Source organism: Anneissia japonica, unplaced genomic scaffold (genome assembly GCF_011630105.1).
Source record: "Anneissia japonica isolate Jap-2015-1 unplaced genomic scaffold, ASM1163010v1 scaffold287736_len1891122_cov214, whole genome shotgun sequence".
NCBI classification, from domain to species: Eukaryota; Metazoa; Echinodermata; class Crinoidea; order Comatulida; family Comatulidae; genus Anneissia; species Anneissia japonica.
Genome location: NW_022756106.1, coordinates 296,246 through 319,152, shown reverse-complemented (window position 1 = coordinate 319,152; position 22,907 = coordinate 296,246). Strand labels below are relative to the sequence as shown.

The following is a 22,907-nucleotide window of genomic DNA, read 5'->3' as shown; positions in this document are numbered from 1 at the left end:
TTTTTTATCTTAATACAATGTAACCATAATGCATGATAGAATGATTTTCATGCGCTTCCTAAAAACTATGCAGATTTTATGCTTAAGCCTGACATTGAAAAAATATTGTTAGCTCTAAAAACACTCCTAAATGATTGCAAAACTATACAATTTTTGTTACAGGAAAAATTTACTTCGTATAAAGATAGCGGTGTTCCAATGCGCTTTGATAAGGCCATTTGTCTTGTTCGTCACAGAAGTACTGTGGCTAAACGGAACATACGTTCCGGGATCGGTAAGTAATATATCATGTGGCCATGGCAGTGGCATATTTAGTTGGTAGGGGGGGGGGGTGGAGTGAATATGATGGCGAGCCACCCACCTTCGGTTACCTTGAAAAAAAAATGGTTAGGCCTACTCGTCTTGTGTGTGTGCTTCTCGTGTAGGCATAGACCTATAGGCCTATTATGTTACGTGTACTCTGATAAAACAGACACTTTCTATTTTAAGCTTAACTTCTTTTCAGATGCCATTTAAGAATATCTAGCCGTCTACTAATTCTAAAAAAAAAAGTCAAATGGGAGGAGACTCCTACGTCTAAAATCACCCCATCCCGCTCGATGCTTTGCACGTCAGCACATTATCCTTCCCTCATTGTTTATTATGAACGAAACTGATAATACTGATGAGGTGGGCCTTTGAATAGCTTGGTGGTTAAGATACTTAGGCCTACCTTTCAATCCCAGCGTTCTGTCAGGTCCTGTCACGGGAGGGGGGGGGGGGGGGGGGGGGGGGGGGGGGGGGGGGGGGGGGGGGGGGGGGGGGGGGGGTGGAGTGAATATGATGGCGAGCCATCCACCTTAGGTTACCTTGAAAAAAATGGTTAGGCCTACTCGTCTTGTGTGTGTGCTTCTCGTGTAGGCATAGACCTAAATAGGCCTATTATGTTACGTGTACTCCGATAAAACAGACACTTTCTATTTTAAGCTTAACTTCTTTTCAGATGCCATTTAAGAATATCTAGCCGTGTCTACTAATTCTCAAAAAAAGTCAAATGGGAGGAGACTCCTACGTCTAAAATCACCCCATCCCCGCTCGATGCTTTGCACGTCAGCACATTATCCTTCCCTCATTGTTTATTATGAACGAAACTGATAATACTGATGAGGTGGGCCTTTGAATAGCTTGGTGGTTAAGATACTTACCTTTCAATCCCAGCGTTCTGTCAGGTCCTGTCACGGCAACAGGATTGTTTTCTCACAACCAAAATAACTGCACTCTCCAAGCCTCATTATGAGACTTAGTTTGAGCATCTTGTTTATTACGTTTGTCTTGTGAAAGGATTGCCACTTAGTAAGTTCGTTTTATTGGCATATCCTGAACCTAAACATTAATTAATTAAATGAATCTGTTAATACGTACGTATATTTTTTTGTATTTCAGTTAGCGTCGGACGAAGCGTTCCTATACGTAAATATAATAACGCTGACGTCAACGATAATTGCGATATACGCATTCATCATGTTTTACCGTGCGTCACGTGAACCACTACACGGCTTCAAACTGACACCTAAGTTCATAGTGGTGCAACTTGCGTTAATTTGTAGCAATATTCAAATTATTTTCCTCGGAATTCTCGTTCTTACTGACGTCATACCTTGCGACGATCCATTCCCGACGGATTCCCGCCACAATCGTAAGTCGACAAAGTAAATTATCTGCACTTACATTTACCATTATAGCAGTTGGACAGTCCCGATCCCATTATGAAATGAAATGCTTAATTATTGTATTTAAAATTTTAACAGAAAAACCAAACTTACAAACTTAGTTCAATGCAATAATTTCAATTATAATTTTCGTCATGGTTATTCAAATTTGTTCATCCCAAAACCGAATAAAAAAGACACAGAATTTCATATAAATGTACTATCTTGTGGAATAATTTAAACTTTGACCACAAAATCCTGTCATTAAACCAATTTAAAAGAATCATTGACGAATATATTTGAAATGTTTAATTTACTGATTTACTGTATAATAGTTTCATGTAGCTGTATTTAAATATTTTGATATTGTGTTCTTACGTTGTTTCCCTCTTTCGAACTTTTTAAAAATTTATTTTATTGCACTATTTTTGTTGATCGAGCATGTTTGTTGTAAATCTTATTTTGTACTACTGTATAAACAGTTTATAACTGGAGCTTAAAGTTTTGAATTGAATTCTCAGACGGAGTATACTTGTTTAAACGACAATACGCGATGGCTTTAAAAAATTATGCCTTATTCAATCCATTTCTATAGGATGGCAGTGCTTGATCCTGACACTGGAGTCCGCAATCATCTTTCCGTTCGTTTTGAAATTTTTTCGTACGAGAAACGGAAACATCGTCAGCATATTAGGGAATGGGAGAGTGAAGGAAATAAAAGAAGGAGCTAGCCTTCTACGGAAAAGCTACAGTTCAAGTTCAATATCTGGAAATACATACGTCACGTTATGAAGCATCACGTGTGGAGTGGGTTTATCTAGGAATATTACGAGGGGGCGGAGTGATGGCAATGATGAGGGGAGCGATGGTTAGGTAGATTAAGTAAGTGGCACTAACTGGAAAAAAAAGGTGATTTATAACTACTTGAGTGTAACTTTCTTGCTCAGCAACTTTCCAACGAAGCGAAGTACTACCCACGCCTACAAGTTAGACACTTCGATGCAAATGTTTTTTCTGACGTCATCATAATTTATGTTCCCTCGCGCGAAATCTATAGCGTCAGTTCGCTTTCTGAGCTCTGATTGGCTTCGCAAAAAGTAGAAAAAGTTCGAAATACTTATTTCACTGAAGCAAATATTTTGGATAGAAATGTGAATGTTCATGCGCATGAAACGATTCCTTCGATTTGAGCGAATACATTCGCGTAATGGAAAACGGCCTTTAGTGTAGGACACAACCCCTACCTTGGACTTGCTGTGGTTTAAATGCAGTCTTGTGAAATGTTATCAATTGAACTCTCGAACAAGATGAAAAAATGCATTATGTAAAGTAGCAGATGTTTAATCAACAAAAAACTGATACTTTCATTAATGAAATATTAAATATTATGATAACTTTTGGTCAATCTGTACTGGTTTATGAAAGGATTGACAATGTCAAGTTGAGCATATCATATTAAAACATATAAGCCAATCAAATTAATAAGTTAAAGATAGGACATTAGAGTTACACGAATGAAACAACCAGAAAGAAGTTTCTGTTGAAATACACACAACCAAATACTTTGGCTTATATTAGTTAACCAATTAAGTGCTTCAGCACTTATTAAAATTTTTGGACGATTCCTAAGAGCACTTAGCATTAGAATGGTACCATATGTTGTAAATTATTAAAATGTATTAAAATTATGTGAGTAATTGGTTGTTTAATAGTGTCACAATGATATGAAACAGGAAGACATTGGTATCAATGTTATCTTAATGATGTGCTCAGACATTTATTAATAGCATATATGTCAATTAAATGCTGCAGCTATTTTTCGAAAAGGCATTTTTGCATAAAAATCGCATATATGATAAATTTTGATGTTCCGCATAGCAAAATTCATGTTCAATGCGTTGGTAAAAAGCGTACACTTGCCTGCATTATTCTAGTATGTTTAGCAACCAGTTAGTAATGGTATGTGATTTATTTTTTGATAAATCAATAAGCTATACCATGATGCATTTTTTACTGCTTTTATATTAAAATGTGCTATTTTAATAAGCTGATAATAGAGGGCTCACTCCATAAACATTGGTGACGGTCTTGTCATCAGCTTTGTAAATAAAGCTGAGTTTGAAGAAAACACTTGTCTTGTGCTTTGTTATTTTGTATTTACTAACTTTTAATTTACAAATTAATTGGAGTACACTCATTAACTTTAATTATAAAAATACTACTGCAGTTGTTAAGCACTTATAAAAAGTGATGAAATACACCTTGCAGAAAAAATTAAATTATTATGGATAATAGGAGAAGGGGGGGTGGTAATGAAGGTGGTTGGTTCTAATAAAAAGGTGTACCATGACGGGTAAACATTAACTTTTTATATAATTTTCAGATAAAATAAAAAAAAAAAAACCTCACACACACAAGGCAAGGCAATGTTGCATTATTAAAATAATATAATATCAGCTATCTAACATTTGGTATAATGTTTATCAATGGCCGTATTTAACTGGTTGTTCTACTTGAGTAGTGGTAAAATCCTACTTAGCGAAGACGACCAGACAAATAGAAAACTGGTAAATACTTGACAAAACAAAATGGCTGCGTAGTTACAGCGATACATGTGTGATACACGCTAGCATAATCAAGGTTGCTTCAGCTTGGGGCAGTATGGGTTTTTTGTAAAAAAAATGTTTTCATGCAGTTTTTGAATTTCTGTTAGAATACAATTATTTTTTGTCTTTATGTAAGTAAATATTATATTAACACATATGTTGTTGCTTAACTGACCAATTAGACATGTTTGTTTTGGTCATGTGGATAACACTTTAACACACTCTGGTTTACGTTAATTTCCATTGTCAACGAAGTAAATTTTTCAAACCAACCGAAAGAAAATGATACTCAACGAAATATCGTTGTCAACGAAACGAAACAGTCGAATACGGCCATTGTCTTGTAAAATGATGTTTAACATTGTCTTGTTATTGATGGTACTTTAATAGCTACGTCCAAACATACAGTAGCATATAGCTGGCTTGCCACAGTCAGGGTGTATACATTTCATATCAGCAGTCAGTTTGGCTGGTTGCTTGAATGGGATGCACAGACCCTTAGCTCCCATAGAGGGCGCTCCAGGCTCTACATCCAAATCCCTAAGAGAGAAAAAATATATTTCATCACATAATGAGTTTTAAATTCATAGCTAACAAAATTAAAATGATGTCTTATTTTCTCTGCCATTTATACCTAATTTACACCAATATATATTTTACCTTGCGCTGTCTTTCTTGATTTTATCTTCGCAAGGAATCTCCCCACAAAATGGTGCCTGAATAAGCTGTAAAAAAGAAAAGTGTTGATATTTTAATATTATTCGCATTCATTATATATACCTTAAATGCAACAAATCAATGATTATAGTCTGTAATTTTATATTATGCTATTTTATTCTCATTTTGGACATACATTTTTGTTGTCAAGACTCGTACAGAATTCATCCCATGTCATTGCAACCTTCAGATGATCAGCAAGTTCTTCATCAGCTCTGCAACATTAATAGTATATAATAAAGTAGATATGTTATCATGAACAGAGGTAAAAAAGGGAGAATATATTTTATGAAGACAGAAAAATGAGATAGCAAACTGCCTCTTGAGGGCAGCAAACCAGAAATACAATTGTATGTTTGACTTGCCTTTTGTACATGGATGCTTGAATGGATTCAAGGAGGTTTTTAACACTGGTTACTGCATCATCTTCCTGGAATGTCGTCTTTTCTCCAGTATCTCGTCTCACTGCAACAAATTTGTTGTTCTTCATGTCTCTTGGACCCACTTCCACACGTATTGGAACTCCCTGGTGACAAACAATTGGTAAAAGTTAATTAAAATACAATCTTTATATTTCCTTTCATCTGTATTTTTATTTACCTCAAAGTAGGGGTCCTGGTTATACTAAAGTCAATTTGGTAATTATTACAGTGGCTCCAGTTAGGAGATCCGGTTTATTGAACATTATTAATAAGCAATTAGTATAGTTGCATATCATACACTATTGAAAATTATTGTATGAATGTTAGATTACTGCATTAAAAAATATTTTTAAACCGGGTCCTGATAAAAAATTATTGCACAGTTTGGGATAGGAAAATAACATTGGGAGTGATGGCGTGATAATTGACATGAAACACATTTTTGTGCATGTGGTGATACTTATAGACACTTGCCTTCAGAGAGAAAATTGATAATGCTAAAAGGGTTAATTTCTAGGAGATATCTTCCTGCTCGCAGAAATATGGGAGACTGCCAATTTCCTGGAGATAAAAATTAACATATCTTCATAATTATAAGTTACCTTTAATTCCCAGTGGTAAAATTTCCATCCTGGGGAGTAATTATCCCGGAAGTCTCCTTTAGCGCGGACATCATTCTCATTGAAGAGATCTACATATTGTTGGCATTTCTTCTGCAGAGCATCCTTCTCCTCCTCAGTTGTCTTTGCTGTGACTCCACATGGCACCAAGATAACCTAGCAGCCAAAACACATCAATGATTTGAAAATAACATTCAATAAATTTGTTTTAAGAAAAATATAATAACCGTTTAACATAAATATATATATATATTTAAAAATCCATCCTTATTCAAAAAATATTTATGCTACATACTCAATAAGAATATGTAACACTGCAAAATATATAGTAACACAACATCTTGTAGAACTCCAGCATACCTGAACGCAAGCAACCCTTGGAGGTAGCACAAGCCCCTTGTCATCTCCGTGGACCATACACATCACACCAATTGTTCTCGTCGTCACACCCCATGAATTCTGGTAAACATATAAGTGATTGCTTGGCTGCCAAGTAAACCAAAAGCACACAAAATTAAAACAGTAGATTTCAGTTAAAAATTATTTATACAAATGATAGGAATCCAAAAAATATGGCTTAAATCTTTGTTTTAAATCCTTATTTGTTAATTTGTTTATTATCAGTTAAGTATCATGTTAATCTCACCATTTTAGGATCCTCAAAGGTGATATCAAACATTTTGGAGAAGTTTTGTCCTAAGTGATGCGATGTTCCTCCCTGAAAATAGAACAAAATTCAAAGTTCAAATAACGAATAAAGCTACTTTCGAACAACTAATTTTTAAAGTCCATGACCCTCTCTATGTCTGTTCACTAGATGCATAGCCTGTTGATAATATTCTGTTACCATATTTGTATACCTTGTTTGTATTTGAAAAAAATATTTTCAATTTAATGTATTTCACAACCATTAAATGTATAAAACAAATTAGAATACAAAACATTTTCATTCTCCCTTTTATTCCCTTGCTTATAAAAATATAAAAATGTTTAATTTCTCTTTACCTGAATAGCTCTGCCACTTGCTGATATATACACCTCCACTGTTGTAGTAAAATCGCCTCCAGCAAATTTTTCCTTCTCTGTCTTGCGCCCTCTAACGACAGGAATGGCGAGAAGATACTCATAGATTGCTGCGTACAACTCTAGAATCTTATGCACTTCCTCAACAGCGCTCTCTTTGTCGGCATATGCTGTGTGTCCTTCTTGCCACAAGAACTCACGGGTACGTAAGAATGGTTGTGGATGTTTAAATTCCCATCTCTAAAAAAGTGAAATGAATGGGGTACATACTGATGATATTTAGATAAGATAATATCATGCAGACTCCAAAAAGACTAAGAGAAGCCATGATTTAATATTTCGTTCTTTATTCGAACATCATCAGGAACGAGTTACATATTTTTAAATAATATATTTTATTATTTAAGCATTCACAACACGTAATTGAGGCATGCCATCCCAAACCAGTGTTTTGCCGCTATATGTTAAACTATGGAGGAAATAGCTTTCTCCATGATTAAATTGAGTAATTAGCATAACAATGTGACAGAATTGTATACTTTAGTGCAGAGAAGCTGTAATACTTTTACTCATAACTTTGCAATAGTAAGTCGATTCCAGTAAATTACCTCTCATTTCAAAGCTTACAATGTGGAGGGTAAGAATAAAATGAAAAGTCAATTTTCATATTTTGGCCATTGCTGCTGGTTTTGGGATGGGCATGCAACAACTGATAGACTATGAGCTGATTTTATGTGGGTCACAGACCCCAATTTTTAAACAACACTCAAACTGAAAGCAACACATTTTTTAATTAAAACAACTAATAAAAGTGTTTTGTTTCATGTGCAATATATACATTTATTACTGTCAATGTTAGAAGAAATTTCTGATAATGAGTATAACTTACAACAACATTACACCACTGATTGAGCTTCAAAGGCAAATCCCGATGAGATTTGATCCATTTGGCATAAGCTGGATACATTACTGAAACAACAAAAACATTACAATAATCACAATTGTATAAATACTTCATCATAATGAGCAAAAATTAAGGGCAGATCAGTTTTTGTTCTTGTTCTTATGCAATAATACAGAGGATTTTCAACCTAGGTGTCATTGTGATGAGCTGATTGGATGAGCGGCTATTAAAGACATAGCCATAATATCAGCAGTGGTTTGAGTGCCACACTCATCCAGTATTCTGATGTGGAACCAGACTTCTCAGATAAGGAAAGATAAGTATAGTACCCCAACATTGTTTTCTCTTAATAGTTCATTTGGTACTCGTATTGATCTGTTTAATTGTTGACTGATATGTTACATTGACAACTCACTATAAGTAGTTGATATTTACACTAAGTTAATGTTTAACAAGTTGCCATTGCAACAAAAGTTAACTAACTCAAGAATCCAATACCATAAAAAAAAAACATATACATACTGTACAACTAACAAAATGAGGGGCTTTACTTCCACTACTAAGCTACACATAAAAGTTATATTGCCATTGTGTTTAAAAATCAAATCTTTCAATTTAGTGTGTGATGTGATATGCACATCATATTTATTTATCCATTTTTTTTCAACATGACACTGAAAATAGTCCTGGTAACAAACGAAGCGAAAAATTCTTACCTGTTTCGCTAGTTGGTCGAATTGCAATTGGCTCGTTCAAGTCTGAGGTACCCGATTTTGTTACCCAGGCAACCTGGGAAGCAACCATTCAAATATTAAGTATGTCTGTATACAGTATATATTTAGGTGAAACCAGAAAATATAATTTTTTTTAAAGTGAATAATTATGTATTGTGTAACCTTTCAATTGATTTGTAACCTGTCTAGTTTTATTGTTCAAAAATAATATAAGTTTAATGTGGATTATTTAAGCCCAAAACATTAAATTCAATAAAACAAAACCAAAATACTGTAATCAACAAAGACATATGTCTTGAATAGACAATACTAACTTACCTCAGGAGCAAAGTCTGCTATGTGAGTTTTTTCTCGTTCCAGTGCTGCTTGCGAGACAAACATTGGGAAGTAGACATTTTCCACACCAAGCTTCTTAATTCCTTTATCAAAGAAATCTTTAATGAACTCCCATATACTGTAGGACCAGGGGCGGAGGATGTAACATCCGCTCACGTCGTAATACTCAATTAGCTCAGACTTTGTAATAACCTGTGGATCATAAAAATTAATTGAATGTGGTTACTGATCATGGAACTGATGAGCATAACACTATGGAATGAATACCTGACAGTTACAGCCTGTTTTGATATGCACAAGAGTCTTCGATCCGCGAACTGCTAATTTGACATGCTACGATTTCTAGGCTAGCTTAGGTTTACAAAGGATTACAAAGGATCACATAAATTCAAAAGCATACAAATCACACTGAACGCTAGAATAAGTAAATAAACATTAATTTGAACAATCGTAGTGCCTTTCTTTATCAGTTATTTCTCACGTTAATGGCGGGTGAATGTTTTCGAAACCATAACATTACCCTTCCTATACTTTAACACTGATCGCATTATAAATTCTCCATAGTAATACCCACTATATGTCACGTGACCGGCTGTAAACCAACCTCACGGAATGTTTCCATTAATAGCCGATACCAAAAATTTCATACATTAGTAAGGACTGCAGTATGTAATTAGTTTACTAACATAATGGGAAGCCCGCCCCTTGTTGCCAAGGTCCCACAAAATGATAGTGTAATGCCCTGTTCTGATTGGTCAGTTGTTAAGTTTCATTGACACTCCAGAAAGGTCCATTAACTGACTACATTGGTTGTTGCCATAGAAACAAATGTGCCCCAGGATAAAAAAACTGACCTGGGAATACCAATCTGATAAGTTCTCATCCTTCTTTGCCTCTATGCAGAGCCTGGTCTGTTTTTTATCGTCTGTGGCTACTTCCTCCTTATCTTTCTTTTCCTCTTTCTTTTTTTCTACTTTCTTCTTTTTCTCTTCCTTAGCGCCTTTATCTTTCTTTCCTTTTCCACCACCACCACCCGCAGGCTTGTATTCTGCCCCCGTCTTCTCTTTGTATTCACTCTTTAACTTCAGGAGAATCTGTACCTCTGCTGTTACTTGCTCCTACAGACAAGAAGCAAAATTAAAAGATATTCATTTTTCAGGTGATATACAACATTTATAGTAAGCCTGCGATCAATTTTCTATGCCTGTTTATAATTTAATATGCACTTTTAAAATATTATGTTATTATTACTATTATTCTAAGTTCACACATGATTCAACCTATCACCTAAAAAAACCAAAATGTCAGGTTTTAATCTCTAGGCCTACCACCTACCTTGTCAGCCCCATTACTTTTCAGGGTCCTAACCTTCTCTCCCTGGGCAGTGATTTTCTGCACAATGGCATCTACTTCTGGACTAGCACTCATGCTTGCTTGCATAGATGGTTTAGGTTTAGCTTGTTGTTTATCGTTTGATTTGCTTTTATTCTCAGCTTTGGTGTCTTTAGCTGGGGTGCTGGAGGCTGGTTTGTAGTCCTTCCCAACTAGGCCTTTGTATTCTTTTTTTAGGGCTAAGAGTACCTTCACCGCCTCATCTATTTTTGACTAAAATTAAAAAGATAAAAATTTATAAATTTTGTACTATATTACTAACAAAAACAATACTGGAACCAACAATAATTATAAATAATGTAAGTCATACTAAAAAAGACGCATTATGTAAATTACACAAAAAGGTGGCAGTCTTCTGATAATATATTTGGATAAATCAAATTTTGGAAAAACTCAATAAATGGGGGAATACCCCTCACAATATAATGGTTCCACCATATGCTTTGCAGCAGCCTGTGTACCATTAGGCAAGACTTTTTTTATACCTTGTTTCACAAAATTATTTTTTTTTTAAAGATTGTCAGAGGAAGGTGGGGGGAAAAAATTAATTTTTCTTATTTAGCAAATATTTTTGCCAAATACATCCAGATGGAGGAGAAGATAAAATAAAATGTTATTGGTGAATGTAATTAGTGTAGTAATGGGATGGTTAAATGCTTTAAATTTATATAATTAGGAAGAAATATACATATCTTATTTTTGGAGATTTTAAGGCATCGGCGGTTGTAATAAAAATAAAGAAAAATTTCTATCTGAAATTTCCATTTTTCTGTGACAGTGGGTTCACTAATTGGCCAAAAATTAAGTTTCATTTTTATTCGAAAACATCATTATTGGCGAGCGGTGGGTTTGCTGAACAAGTTACAAAATTTGGAGGGGTGTTCCCACGCAAGCCTGGTTCTCACGATTAGCACCTGCGTGAGAACGCCCGATCGGTTAGCGCTAACCATTAGCGGTATCCGGAACGGTTAGCAAGTGCTATCGGTTAGCAAGCTGAGGGCGTTTCTATCATCAACCAATCACATGTACGCGTTTACAATTTCAAGTTTCTCATTGGTCAGTGATTCGATCATCATATTGTTGGTATACGGATCGGGATTTTCTCGCATGGACGCACGGCAGCTAACGGTTAGCGGGATCCGGATCCCGCTAACCGTTAGCTGCCGTGTGAGAACATAGCCATAATTGAGCTTTATCAATATTTGGTTTATTCAGGTAAGTATTTAAAAACTAGACTGACATGGATAGATATTCAACTTCATCACAATGTGTTTAATTAATCCTTACACAATACCAAGATTTAAAGTGTCAAAAACAAAACCCTAAACCCATGGAAAGTATTTGGTCATAGCATTATAGAGCATTACTATGATAGTAATAATAATTGAGTGGCTGTGTATAAACAACTTTGCAAATTAGTGCACTAGCGATCATATCATCATGATGTTAACCATTAATAACAGGAAACAAACCATAGAGGCCTATACATAAACAAAAAAAGGTCAAACACAAGATGTGCGATCAGTGGTGGTCAATTGGTGAGACTGTACATAGCATAGTTTGATGAAGACAAAAATCTGCTTTATTTAGTGCTTATAAATTTAAAGATTTATTACACTTAGTAATATAGACATGATAGAATTGCATAAAAATAATAAAACAATACATATTTACATACAGTATAAGATATATATATATATATATATATATATATATATATATATAAATTACCATAATATAAAGAATAAAAATAATATTAATAATAAAGAATAACAATAATCAATAATGATAATAATAAAATATTCTACTAATATATAATGCTTCTTTCGTTGGTGGCTCTTCGATATGCATTCAAGGTATGGGGCCCTAAGATATCCGACAGGGGCCTGACAATTTCTGAAGGACACCAGTAGAATATCAGTGGGGTTTGGTGCTGCCACTGGATTCATCAATGGGCTAACTACTACTACTGAGTGTACATTGATATTCCTACAGAATCAAACTCCAGCTCAAACAAGATGTAGTACTAGTGAACTAATGTTGGCTATAACTAAGCTGCTTCAGGGGCCAAAAATACTAGTTTGAAATCACAATTGATTTTCTAACTCCTGAAAGTTAAAACCTTTCTAATATTGATTTTTCAATAACCTATACAATGTAATAAAAAAGTTAAAGCTGGCAATGTATAAGTGAAACTTACAGCTGATGCAAGCACATGTACAAGGACTTAGCAAACCATCATACTTCCTAATCTCAGTTGATAAATATTAAGTTACACTACAGGGTGATGGAACTTCTGAGCTAATCCCCTGTTTCCACGTTGGCAATTTCAATGGTTCTTCCACAAGGGCATTTGATTTAGGGATCACATCAAATGGCTTGAATCAACAGTCTTTTTTACTAACTACTGTACTGTACTTTCTGTTCCTATCCTTTGTGTATTGTCTATTTCTAGTTGGAAATGGTTCTTTTATATTTATATCTGTCAATATTTTGTTCTTATCAATCATTCATCTGTCTATAAATCAAATATTGACCACTTTCTAAATTTAAACTTGTCACTAGTTATGGAATAATTAATTAAATCACTTCACAGTACTATATCCATTTGGTATTGATCAAATTCTCTTAAACTATTTGAATTAGTTATTAAAAATGCAATTAGATCCTAATTATTTTAGAAATTAAATAATTTATGACAACAAATGTTTGTAAACACAAGTAAATATATTTACAATTACTATTCTAGGCCTACTTGAGTGAATTCTTAGGCACAAGGTCCAAGGATATAATAAAGGCGAGTCTCTACACTTTGAGTTAATACTTGAGTGAGTTTCAATTCTATGACTTTTTCATGACTATTATTACAAAATTCCATGAATTGCTCATTCATTAAAATTCAGGGACCTTATACATTAACAAATATTAATAAATAACAAATTGTATTATTTCTCCCGATGCAAACATCATCGGAACAGCATTGCAGTACCTGCTGCTATTTCGGAATTGGATTCATCACTAACCACTAAGTGCAAGCTCAGTGGTCTATTGGCTAAGACTCCAGGCTATTATCTGGAGGTCGTGTGTCCAATTCCCACCTGGATAACTTTCTAGATTTTTTTTCGCAAGTATTTGGAAACGTACTGAGCATTCAGTATGATAACACATCAGGCAGGGCAAAAACATAATTCACAATCACATCCAATTCAAAGAATTCTCAAAGCGTTAGAAAATGAAAAAAAGACCCAAATATGGTAAATTAACTTACCTTTTCTTCCTTGGCTGCTTTAAGGGCTCGAACCTCTTCTCCTGTTTTTGTGATTTGATTGACTAATTCATCCAATTTAGCTGAATCTGCAACCATTTCCAGTGCTTCTGGTTTAAATTTATTTCCTCCTTTGGCTGCCTGGTCTTTGCTTGAAATCTCAGCAGATTTTTTCTTATTATTCATCTTACTCGATTCCTATTTTTCAACATCACAATTATCATCAAATTCACAATCATAAATTTTATCAGTATGTGTAAAAAAATGGTAATATATAAGTAATAGTGTTAGTAACCAGGTGTTTTAATTCTGCCATACTTTGCATGAATGCTTTGTATTTATTGTTTATGAATGTTTGTCTCCACCCTAAAGTAAATATGCCTTGTTCTCTCCCCTATTAAACGAGCAGGAACGTTGTACAATCCGTTGAAGTGGAAATGTTTTAGTCCCAATCGAAATGTTTCGGTCTGCGTAAATTATTCTTATCACAATTATTATCACCACCATCAACCAAAGCAGAATGTTTTTAGTCCCAATTAAAAAATGTTTCAGTCTGCATTAAAACTACTATTTTAAATCATCATCACAAATAATATCATCACCACCAACCAACCATTAGTTATGCCATGCTTACTCACATTAGAAACAGCTGCTGTGTCCTTGTTTGGTGCCTTCGAATGACCATCAGGAATGTTAAAGAGAATGCATGCACCAGCTCTCCCTGAGTAAGTGCTGTGCAAAAAAAATGGTAGCTTTATTAATTGAAATATACCTTAAACATTGATGTCAGCAAACATTTTAAATGCACATATGTACTGAACAATGTATAGAGAAACACTGCTTCTCTTTACAACAGGTGTAGATTACAACATATATGAATATAAAATGGATTGAACCATACCTAGCTGGTATGTAGGGCTGGTCACATATAAAGAATCCTTTTCGTTGTATCTGGATGATGTCACCTTTCTTGAGATTCTTCAACTCTGGGTCACCAATCAACATTGCTTCTTTCTGAAATGTTTAGAGAATAAAAGTGAAATATATTTCTTGTAATAAAATGTGATTTTTCACATGACACTTATAAGCCAATTTGTTACACCCTTATGCAAAAAATTAGTTTCTTTCAAAGTGAAATAACTTGATAGTGGTAGTAATAAGACATATATAGTACAGAACACAAATTTAAAGTGAGCCCATAAATATGACATAGAACTATTAAAGTGAAATTCCTTGTCATAGAGTCGTAGAGAGGATAAAAATACATTAATGTCACCATGCATACTGTATCTAGTTATGTGGAATGTCACATCTAAATAATTTTAGTTTTCAAAGTACTTTCCATAATTTTCAACAGTTCTGTATACTTTATTATATAATACTTAATTATATGAAAAATTGTGTCTTCACAAGTAAATATTATTTATTTATCATCTTTGCTATTATTTTCTACTTACCTTTGAATTATAATTGATGTAATCTTTGAAATTATCATCTTTTGCCAGAATTCCTTTCGTAATGATGTTCTCAAAATGAAACATACAAGCAGGTGTGAAGGGCGCCCTCTCAGTTTCAGCCAGCCAGGTTAACTTGGTGGTCTTTTTGAAGTCCTTTAATAAATATACATTATCAATTAGAACTTGAAATTGATAAAAGTATAAAATCAATCATTTAAAGCATGAAAAGTGGCCTTTTCAAACATCACGTATTTTGGTTAAAAAAGAAAAATTAAATAAAACAAAAAATATCAGATTTTTATGATTTTGGTTCAGTTGGCCTTAGGGAACACTATCTTAATTTTTGACCTAATGATAGAGTTAATATTTAATGTAACTGCAATTTGTTACCTTATTATCCAAATTCAGCTTGGCATCAATGCTTGTGATCTTACCACTGTCATCTCTATAAAGTAAAGAAGTATTACATAATAATTATTTAATTCATTGTTCACATCATCAAAGCTCTTTTTCACTGTGTTTGCACAAACAAAACAATAAAACGGCAAACTCTATAAAGTTTTATTTTACTGCCTGTCATTTTGTTTTTGTTATGTTATGGTAATTCATTACATTATGATAATACTGTGGTAATCTTTGGCCTTGCACATTTAAGATTGGATAATAAGAATAGGATATGTACAATAGAGACATTACATGGGACACACAGAATAAGATAGCAAAGCTGTGAAATCATATCATTCGAGCTTCCACAACATGAGCCTAACCTCTGAGGATGTTATTTCAACTATTGTGCTTACTTATGTATCTTCTGAATGATGAGGTTGCCCCAGTTGATGAATGTCACGTTTTCACCTTCCTTGACGACCGTGGCATCTTCCTGATCAATCCAGACTTTCTTACTGTACCACACAGTTTTAGTGCCAACATCAGCATTCTTAAGAAAACAAAAGTAGGGAACAATTAATCATTAAAACATTTGATGCAAATGACATTTATAGTAGAGGTGGTGAATATGATATGGATGGTGAAGATGATTGATGTGGTGATACAGGTTGTGGCCACGATACAGGTGGCGAACATGATGATACATGAGGTGAAGATAGTGATGTATAGTTTCAAGTAAGATGATGATGAAGGTATTGAAGATACTGAGTGGAAGTGGATAAGATGATAATACAGGTGGTCAGGTGCAGATTCAGTAGATTCCCCACTCCCTGTTTTGCCACTAAACTAAAAACATTCAATGCTTAACAATTTTATGTACTAAAACAAGCACTATTCACTTATCTAATTTTTTTCTCTTTCGTTCACTCACTTATCTATTCTGAAAATGCTGTGCCCCCAACCCCCATTTGAAAAATTCTGGATACAGAATACTGATACAGGCAGTGAAGATTATACATGAGGTGCAGACGATACAGGTGGTGAAGATAATGATACAGGTGGTGAAAAGAATAACACAGGTGGTGAAGATACAGGTGGTGAAGGTACTGATACAGGTGGTGAAGATGATGATACATAAGGTGAAGATGATACAGGTGGTGAAGATGATACAGGTGGTAAAGATGATGATGGCAGAATGCTGATAAAAAGAAAAATGTACCTTGGGATGTTTAGGGTACTCCTTGGATTCCTCAACTGCATCTACAACGTTGACCTGGACTGCATCATCTTGGACAACAGCAGAAAAGCGAGGGGCAATAGGGTCAATGACCTTGCGGTTAAAACTCCAGATTTTGTCCCATTCCATCATTACAACTGAACGAGATGAACCCTGTTGAGACAAAGAATACAAAATCATAATACATCCTTTATTGGGTAGTCACCACTCTACTAGAGCATGGTTAAAATGAGCTAGGTTAGATTCCAGAAAATTTAAGGATTAATTAGCCAAACTTAAATAATTAAATCATTAAATAATGAAGGTTTGCATATAGTTACCTGAGCTGCAATGAACTGCTTCAGACCTTCCACTGTCATCCCTCGTCGTAAAATTCCACGAACAGTTGGGAATCTAGGGTCATCCCTATATAAAAAAAAACAGTGAAATAAACCTTTTTTGTTCAATTAAACAAACTGCACTTATGATTTGAATACAAATTTAAACCGTGTGTCTGCATCACATTTCCAAGAGGGTTAGGGTGGTTATTAAACTTTATATTTATTGGGCCTAAAGCTGGTCTCACATGATGCTATTTTTGCTTACAACAAGGTGCGCTATGATACGCTCAGTCTAAAATTGTCTGGTGTGCGGGAGTTGAGGCAAAACGTGAGAGGTATTATATATATAATTTTGTATACGTACCAGCCATCTACAAGTCCCTGTTGGACAAACCAGGTGAGTTTCCGTTTCGATAAAACTGTGTTCTGTAGATTTAAGCGACTGTACTCCCAGACAAACACCGGTCTCAGCTTCAAATGCTCAATAAACCATGAATATTGAGCATTACGGTCATGGTACTCTGTAGTACGTAGAGCATGTGTTACGCCCTCTACGCTGTCAACTATTGGACAGGCAAAGTCGTATGTTGGATAGACCCTGTTGAAAGGAGTTCAAGAGAACCGAGTTAGCATGCAGAATTCACAGAAGTGGTAAAAATAATATAAATAATAAAATAATAGTAATGGTAAAGACATTAATAATGATGATGATAATAAAAATTTAGGAATTTATAGATCTAAATTTGTGTTCTAAGCACAATGGCTGTTTACATTATCCTCCAATTTTAGAATATCAAATTAAAAGTACTTTGATAATGATGGCAATAACAACTAGAAATTATTTAGATTGTAAATTTGTCTTCTAAGCATCATGGATCTTTACATTATCTTCTAATTTAGCATATCAAATATATAATAAATAACTTCCTGGTGGAAACGTGTTTATATTGTTTATAAAAGAGATGAATTAGATAATAAGATGTAACTGCTACTGACAGGTATTTGTTGCCAGTCCTGATATGTGGCTCCCTCTTGCACCGGTATATGGTGGGGTCACGGAGGCATCCATTGTCGGAGCCGATGTCAATTTTTGCCCTCAAAGCACACTTGAGTCCAATATCAGTTCCCTTCTTCATCTCCTCCCAAAGCGCAAGGTTCTCTTCAATAGCTGGAAAATGAATAATAAAATTACAATATCATTTAATTGTTATTAATATATTCACTATTATTATATATTCATTTAAAATGCAGATCAAATTATATCATTTAATATTAAAGGTATTAGTATAATAATATTTTATTATCATTAAGCTAATAATATTGTAATATTTCAATATCATTGATGATTGGTATGACTAATGACTTACAGTTGTCCCAGTTGTTGGATTTGGTTCGTGTTTCACGCTCTTTTTTCATCTGCTCCGACTCTGTATCATCAACGTATGCTTTGCCTGCTTTGATGAGATCTGTAGCATAACTTAAACACTTCTCAAAATGATCTGAGGTAAAGGTAAACATGTCTGGTTGGAGACCAAGCATTTGTATATCTTCCAAGATCACCTGCCAACAACAAAAACAAAATTTCAGAGCTATTGTTAATTAATAATTAATTTGTTAATCAGATTTAAATAATGATCTTCAAATTAATAATGTGTCTTTACTATATATTTCTTCCTTTATTTTTATTCCAATAACTTTATAGGATAGCAAGTGGATGCCCTCAATTACTATTTAACTTACAAACACACCAAAAAAAAAAAAAATTTATTATGAGTCTATGTGTATTTTGATTTCTGTATAGTTTTCTGCATAGTTGCTTTTGGTAGAACGATTTCCATAAATACAAAAAAGCTATGCAGACAGCTCTTCTCTTTTTGGAACTTTTAATATTTTTATTGTTTTATTCTTTAATATCATTAATTTACATTGGTCTATCACTCATGAAAGCATACTCTGTTGGTTTTGGTTAGGGTGGGCATACTTGGGGGTAATGTTAATTATAGTTAAGGATAGTCAGCACTTTGTAACCGCATGGAATTACGCTATAGAAGAATGAAGGTATATCAAGGTAAACAAGTAACTCACTACCCGCTGATTTTTTTCCTTAAGTATAAGACCTTTCTCTATTTAAGAGGAATGTGGATTATTTCCTTTTGCTCTATTTAGCATTTCTTTTCTGGCCTGTTACCCAGGGTGGCTCTTAGCCTTGTTTTGGGTGAATTCTTGTTAAAAAAAAAAACTTATTGAGGTGCAATAGAATATGTGTTCAATTCATTTGCTTACCTCTTCAAAGTGGGCATCCTCCTTTGCTGGGTTCGTATCATCAAACCTCATGATTAGCTTGCCCTCAAATGCCACTTGGTAGTACTGGTTCAACAGAGCAGCCTTAGCATGTCCAATATGTAAATACCTATAAATACATCATACAAGTCCATTTAGGTTTAATGAATTTTTTAAAATGCAAAAATATTTTTACAAGATGGAATGAATTAGATGATGCTCCATAAATAAATGAGCCAAGACTGAATGATTTCTTACCCACTGGCTTCTGGTGGAAATCTTGTTACAACTTTACCCATTTCTGCTCCAGGCAGCTCAAAGAATTTACCAACATCTTCCTTTTTGCTCTGATAAAAACAACATTAAAAAGTTTGTATTTATGTTTTTCTTTCAACATCATCATCTTGATATTATCTTCACTCCTCTGCACTAGTGTAATAATCCTTTTGCCATTGTAAAACAAAATCGCCAAATTTTCACGCCGCCTATATTTTGTATCTGCCCTTAACCAAAATTTTAACCCATAAATATATCACTATATAAGTTATCACTATAGAGGTATTCAACCTTATAACCACAATGTTAACCCATTTAACCCATACACTTATCACTATATAAGTTATTGTACTTCAAAGGCAACACAACAAGTACAAGACTCCAAAAAAATTTCTGATTACAATCTCCATAATCATGCCCCATATATCTACTTACAGTTGGAGCATCAACTTTAGGTAGCTGGGCTGAAACTTTCTTGAAGCTTTCTTGAGCCTCTAGGAACCGATACCATCTGGTAACGTTCTTGCCTCCTTTTTTACTACACAGCTTTTCATTCCATGTTGTGCTACCTGAAAGGATAAAAGACAATTTTATGGTGATTAAGTCAAATTAATTTAAGGAAAATTCTGACTCCCAAAATGTAACCATGGGGAAAATCTAAAACCTGGAATAAAAACTCCTGGGGGATTTAAACACTGGAAAAGTCTTACCCCAGGGTACATCTCATTAGTTAAGTCCAACACCTGTGTTGAGTCCAAATACTGTATACCCCAAAAAAAAAATCTGACACCAGTGTCCAACTCGGATTTTAGGGTACAACCCAAAGTGACAATTGCAAACCTTAAATTTTAAGACGTTATACACGGTATATGATAAAATAAAAGTCGTGAATATTGTGGCCACTGATGAGAATGCTTAGCTCACCTTTCAGGGTGGCCCATACTGCAAAATCAGCCAATGATGGGTTGTTGCCAACCAGATAGGTCTTCAGTGATAATATTCTGTCAAGGTAGGTGAGGGCGCCCTCGAATTCCACATTGCTTGCTAGTCTACCAGTACTAAACTCTAGCCAGTGGTCCACCTATAATTCAAGAAATAGGTGAAACACTGATTATTATAAAAAACCATTGTGGCTTTTCAGCATCAATAGTGTACTGAATAAGAGTGTGTGAGAAACGGAATATATCAGTCTCTAAGTGGTAGGCTTCTGGAAATACCTGATGTATGCATAATTGTTAATTTGTAGTAATACATGTGTAAAAATGTATTAAAACAACACAGCCATTCTACACTCATGCTGTACGCACCCCACAACACACACTTGGGGAGGAATGAGAGAACAAGAAAAATATATATTATAACAAACCAGATAAAATGATTTGAAATTTATGTGTAATGTAATAAGTTGAGATGCTTGTCTTCCAATAATACCACAGGTTCTGGGTTCAAAACATGCAAACACAATTCCACTCCTTTAGCTGACACTAAGCTGATAACATCCTATAAGTACTATGACACTCTCTGTTGGTTGAGAATGAAAAACTTAGAATATGATAATAAAATATTAGAATAATGAAAGTTACCTCAGTTGTTTCTAAAGTAGTGCTTCCATACAATCCATTTGAAGCAAGACGTGCTAGATAGCGGCATATGGACACAGGAGTCGTAAAACTTGTAGATCTATTGAAAGTGAAAACAAAAGCTGTTCTATTTAGCGTGTTGGTTGTACTTTCTACCTTCTTTAAGAAAAAAAAAGGCAAAGAGAATCCAAAATGACAATCACAAAATGAAATTTAGTCTTAAATATTATATTTCCTATGGTGGAGAGGAAGCTGAATTAGGCTAAGAATTCTGGGAAAAAATAAATATATTAATAAATGTTTTTATCAAGCTTCAGAGGGGAGCAACCAAACCACATAAACTACTTTTACTGTCAGCGGTAAGAACCTTACGGAGGTGGATGGCATACAAAGCATTCACAAGTTCAGTGAGACCGCTGGACCTCACAAAATCAGCATACATCTTGCAGGATGGCAGTCAGGCTTATACTTACTGAGACACCTTCAAGACATTTCTCTGTCCAAGTTCGACATCAACAGCAACTGCTGGTTTTAAGTACTCTGCAGTAAGTAACACCACTGTTGGTTGGGAAAAAATAATAAGCAATTTTAATTAATGTGCTCACTCTGGTCTATGTTGGCCGATCAGAGTCAAATAATATATTATATAAAATTTGACCTCCCCCTGTCGGACAGGCCTGGACTCCCCCAGTATTTCGACGCCACGACTAAGTTGTCGGATCAAAGATCTTGCCTATCAAAATAACCTTACTTTGATTGCTAATCCCTAATTGTCTAAAAGCACAATTTGGACAATAACGAGACATAAAAGCCGCGAATCCTACAAGGGATTTTTATTCCGGACCATCGACCGAGGCTCTAGTCAGCCTCTTAGTTCGGTCCCCTCCGTCGGACATGTCAGATTCCTAGTCGGCAAATTTCTGGGGCCACCGCTGAATATACAATATTAAATTCTGATTAAACATTTATAACAATATTAAAAAGTTGGCACCAAATCTTTTAAATATGTAATTATTTATTCTAACAGATAATAAAAAATGAAGGCAACATTTAAAAGGATTAAAATTAAATTTAAATTAAATTTAGCCAATTTAAACAATCGGGAAAGTGAAAAACAAGAAATGAGTTTATTATTAATTATAGAACTTCTATAGCACAAGTTTCTGTTATGTAGTAGTACATCACACAGTGACAATACAGCTGTACAGTTTAATGATTTACTCTCCACTTTCTTTGGTTATTATACAAAGCATCACTGAATGCGAGATACCACATTATTTTGTATCGTGTGTAGAATTTTAACCTAAGCTCTAGGCCTAGATAAAATTACAATTTAAGTGAATCCAGCCACACTAAAATCTAAGTTGTGGACAACAGCCTGGCTAACTAAGGCTTTTACGTGTCACTTCTGGGCCTATATTTACGCTGAGAATAGCTACTTCAGTCAAACAATACTCACATGCCGGTGGATTCGTAGAGCTGACTGTCAACTTCAGAGCCATAATCACAACAAAATGTAAAAATTATCTTAATCAAATGACCTAAAAAGAATGTTCAACGACCTTAGACAAGGCCTCTTATGGTAACAAACCCAACTTATGCAGGGGAAAGACCAGGGCAGGTCCGTTCTACCAATCAAACAGCATGTGAATGATTGCAACAC

At 34.5% G+C, this 22,907-nt stretch overlaps 2 protein-coding genes across 3 annotated transcripts in view; one reads left to right on the top strand and one right to left on the bottom strand.

The window, feature by feature from the left end:
- LOC117123875 (organic solute transporter subunit alpha-like) overlaps positions 1–4,091 on the top strand; it is a 9,617-nt gene extending 5,526 nt beyond the window's left edge. For both annotated transcript variants that reach the window (XM_033269914.1, XM_033269913.1), the window contains 3 exons: positions 163–274; positions 1,423–1,675; positions 2,284–4,091. In XM_033269914.1, coding sequence (XP_033125805.1) covers positions 163–274; positions 1,423–1,675; positions 2,284–2,480 — 562 coding nt within the window. In that variant the 3' untranslated portion in view covers positions 2,481–4,091. The remainder of the gene's footprint in view (positions 1–162; positions 275–1,422; positions 1,676–2,283) is intronic.
- On the bottom strand, positions 3,165–22,907 carry LOC117123872 (bifunctional glutamate/proline--tRNA ligase-like). The gene is made up of 31 exons (XM_033269908.1): positions 22,704–22,907; positions 21,718–21,802; positions 21,248–21,344; positions 20,589–20,745; positions 20,100–20,233; positions 19,647–19,735; positions 19,392–19,518; positions 18,476–18,668; positions 18,105–18,276; positions 17,473–17,706; positions 17,109–17,193; positions 16,771–16,941; positions 15,965–16,101; positions 15,555–15,609; positions 15,165–15,317; positions 14,609–14,721; positions 14,346–14,439; positions 13,711–13,905; positions 10,386–10,655; positions 9,905–10,168; positions 9,033–9,242; positions 8,697–8,769; positions 7,966–8,045; positions 7,059–7,316; positions 6,700–6,771; positions 6,414–6,539; positions 6,036–6,209; positions 5,377–5,537; positions 5,148–5,226; positions 4,955–5,019; positions 3,165–4,834 (listed from the first exon to the last, which is right to left on the bottom strand). The coding sequence occupies exons 1-31, from the start codon at positions 22,744–22,746 to the stop codon at positions 4,678–4,680; spliced, it is 4,323 nt and encodes a 1,440-aa protein (XP_033125799.1). The 5' UTR covers positions 22,747–22,907; the 3' UTR covers positions 3,165–4,677.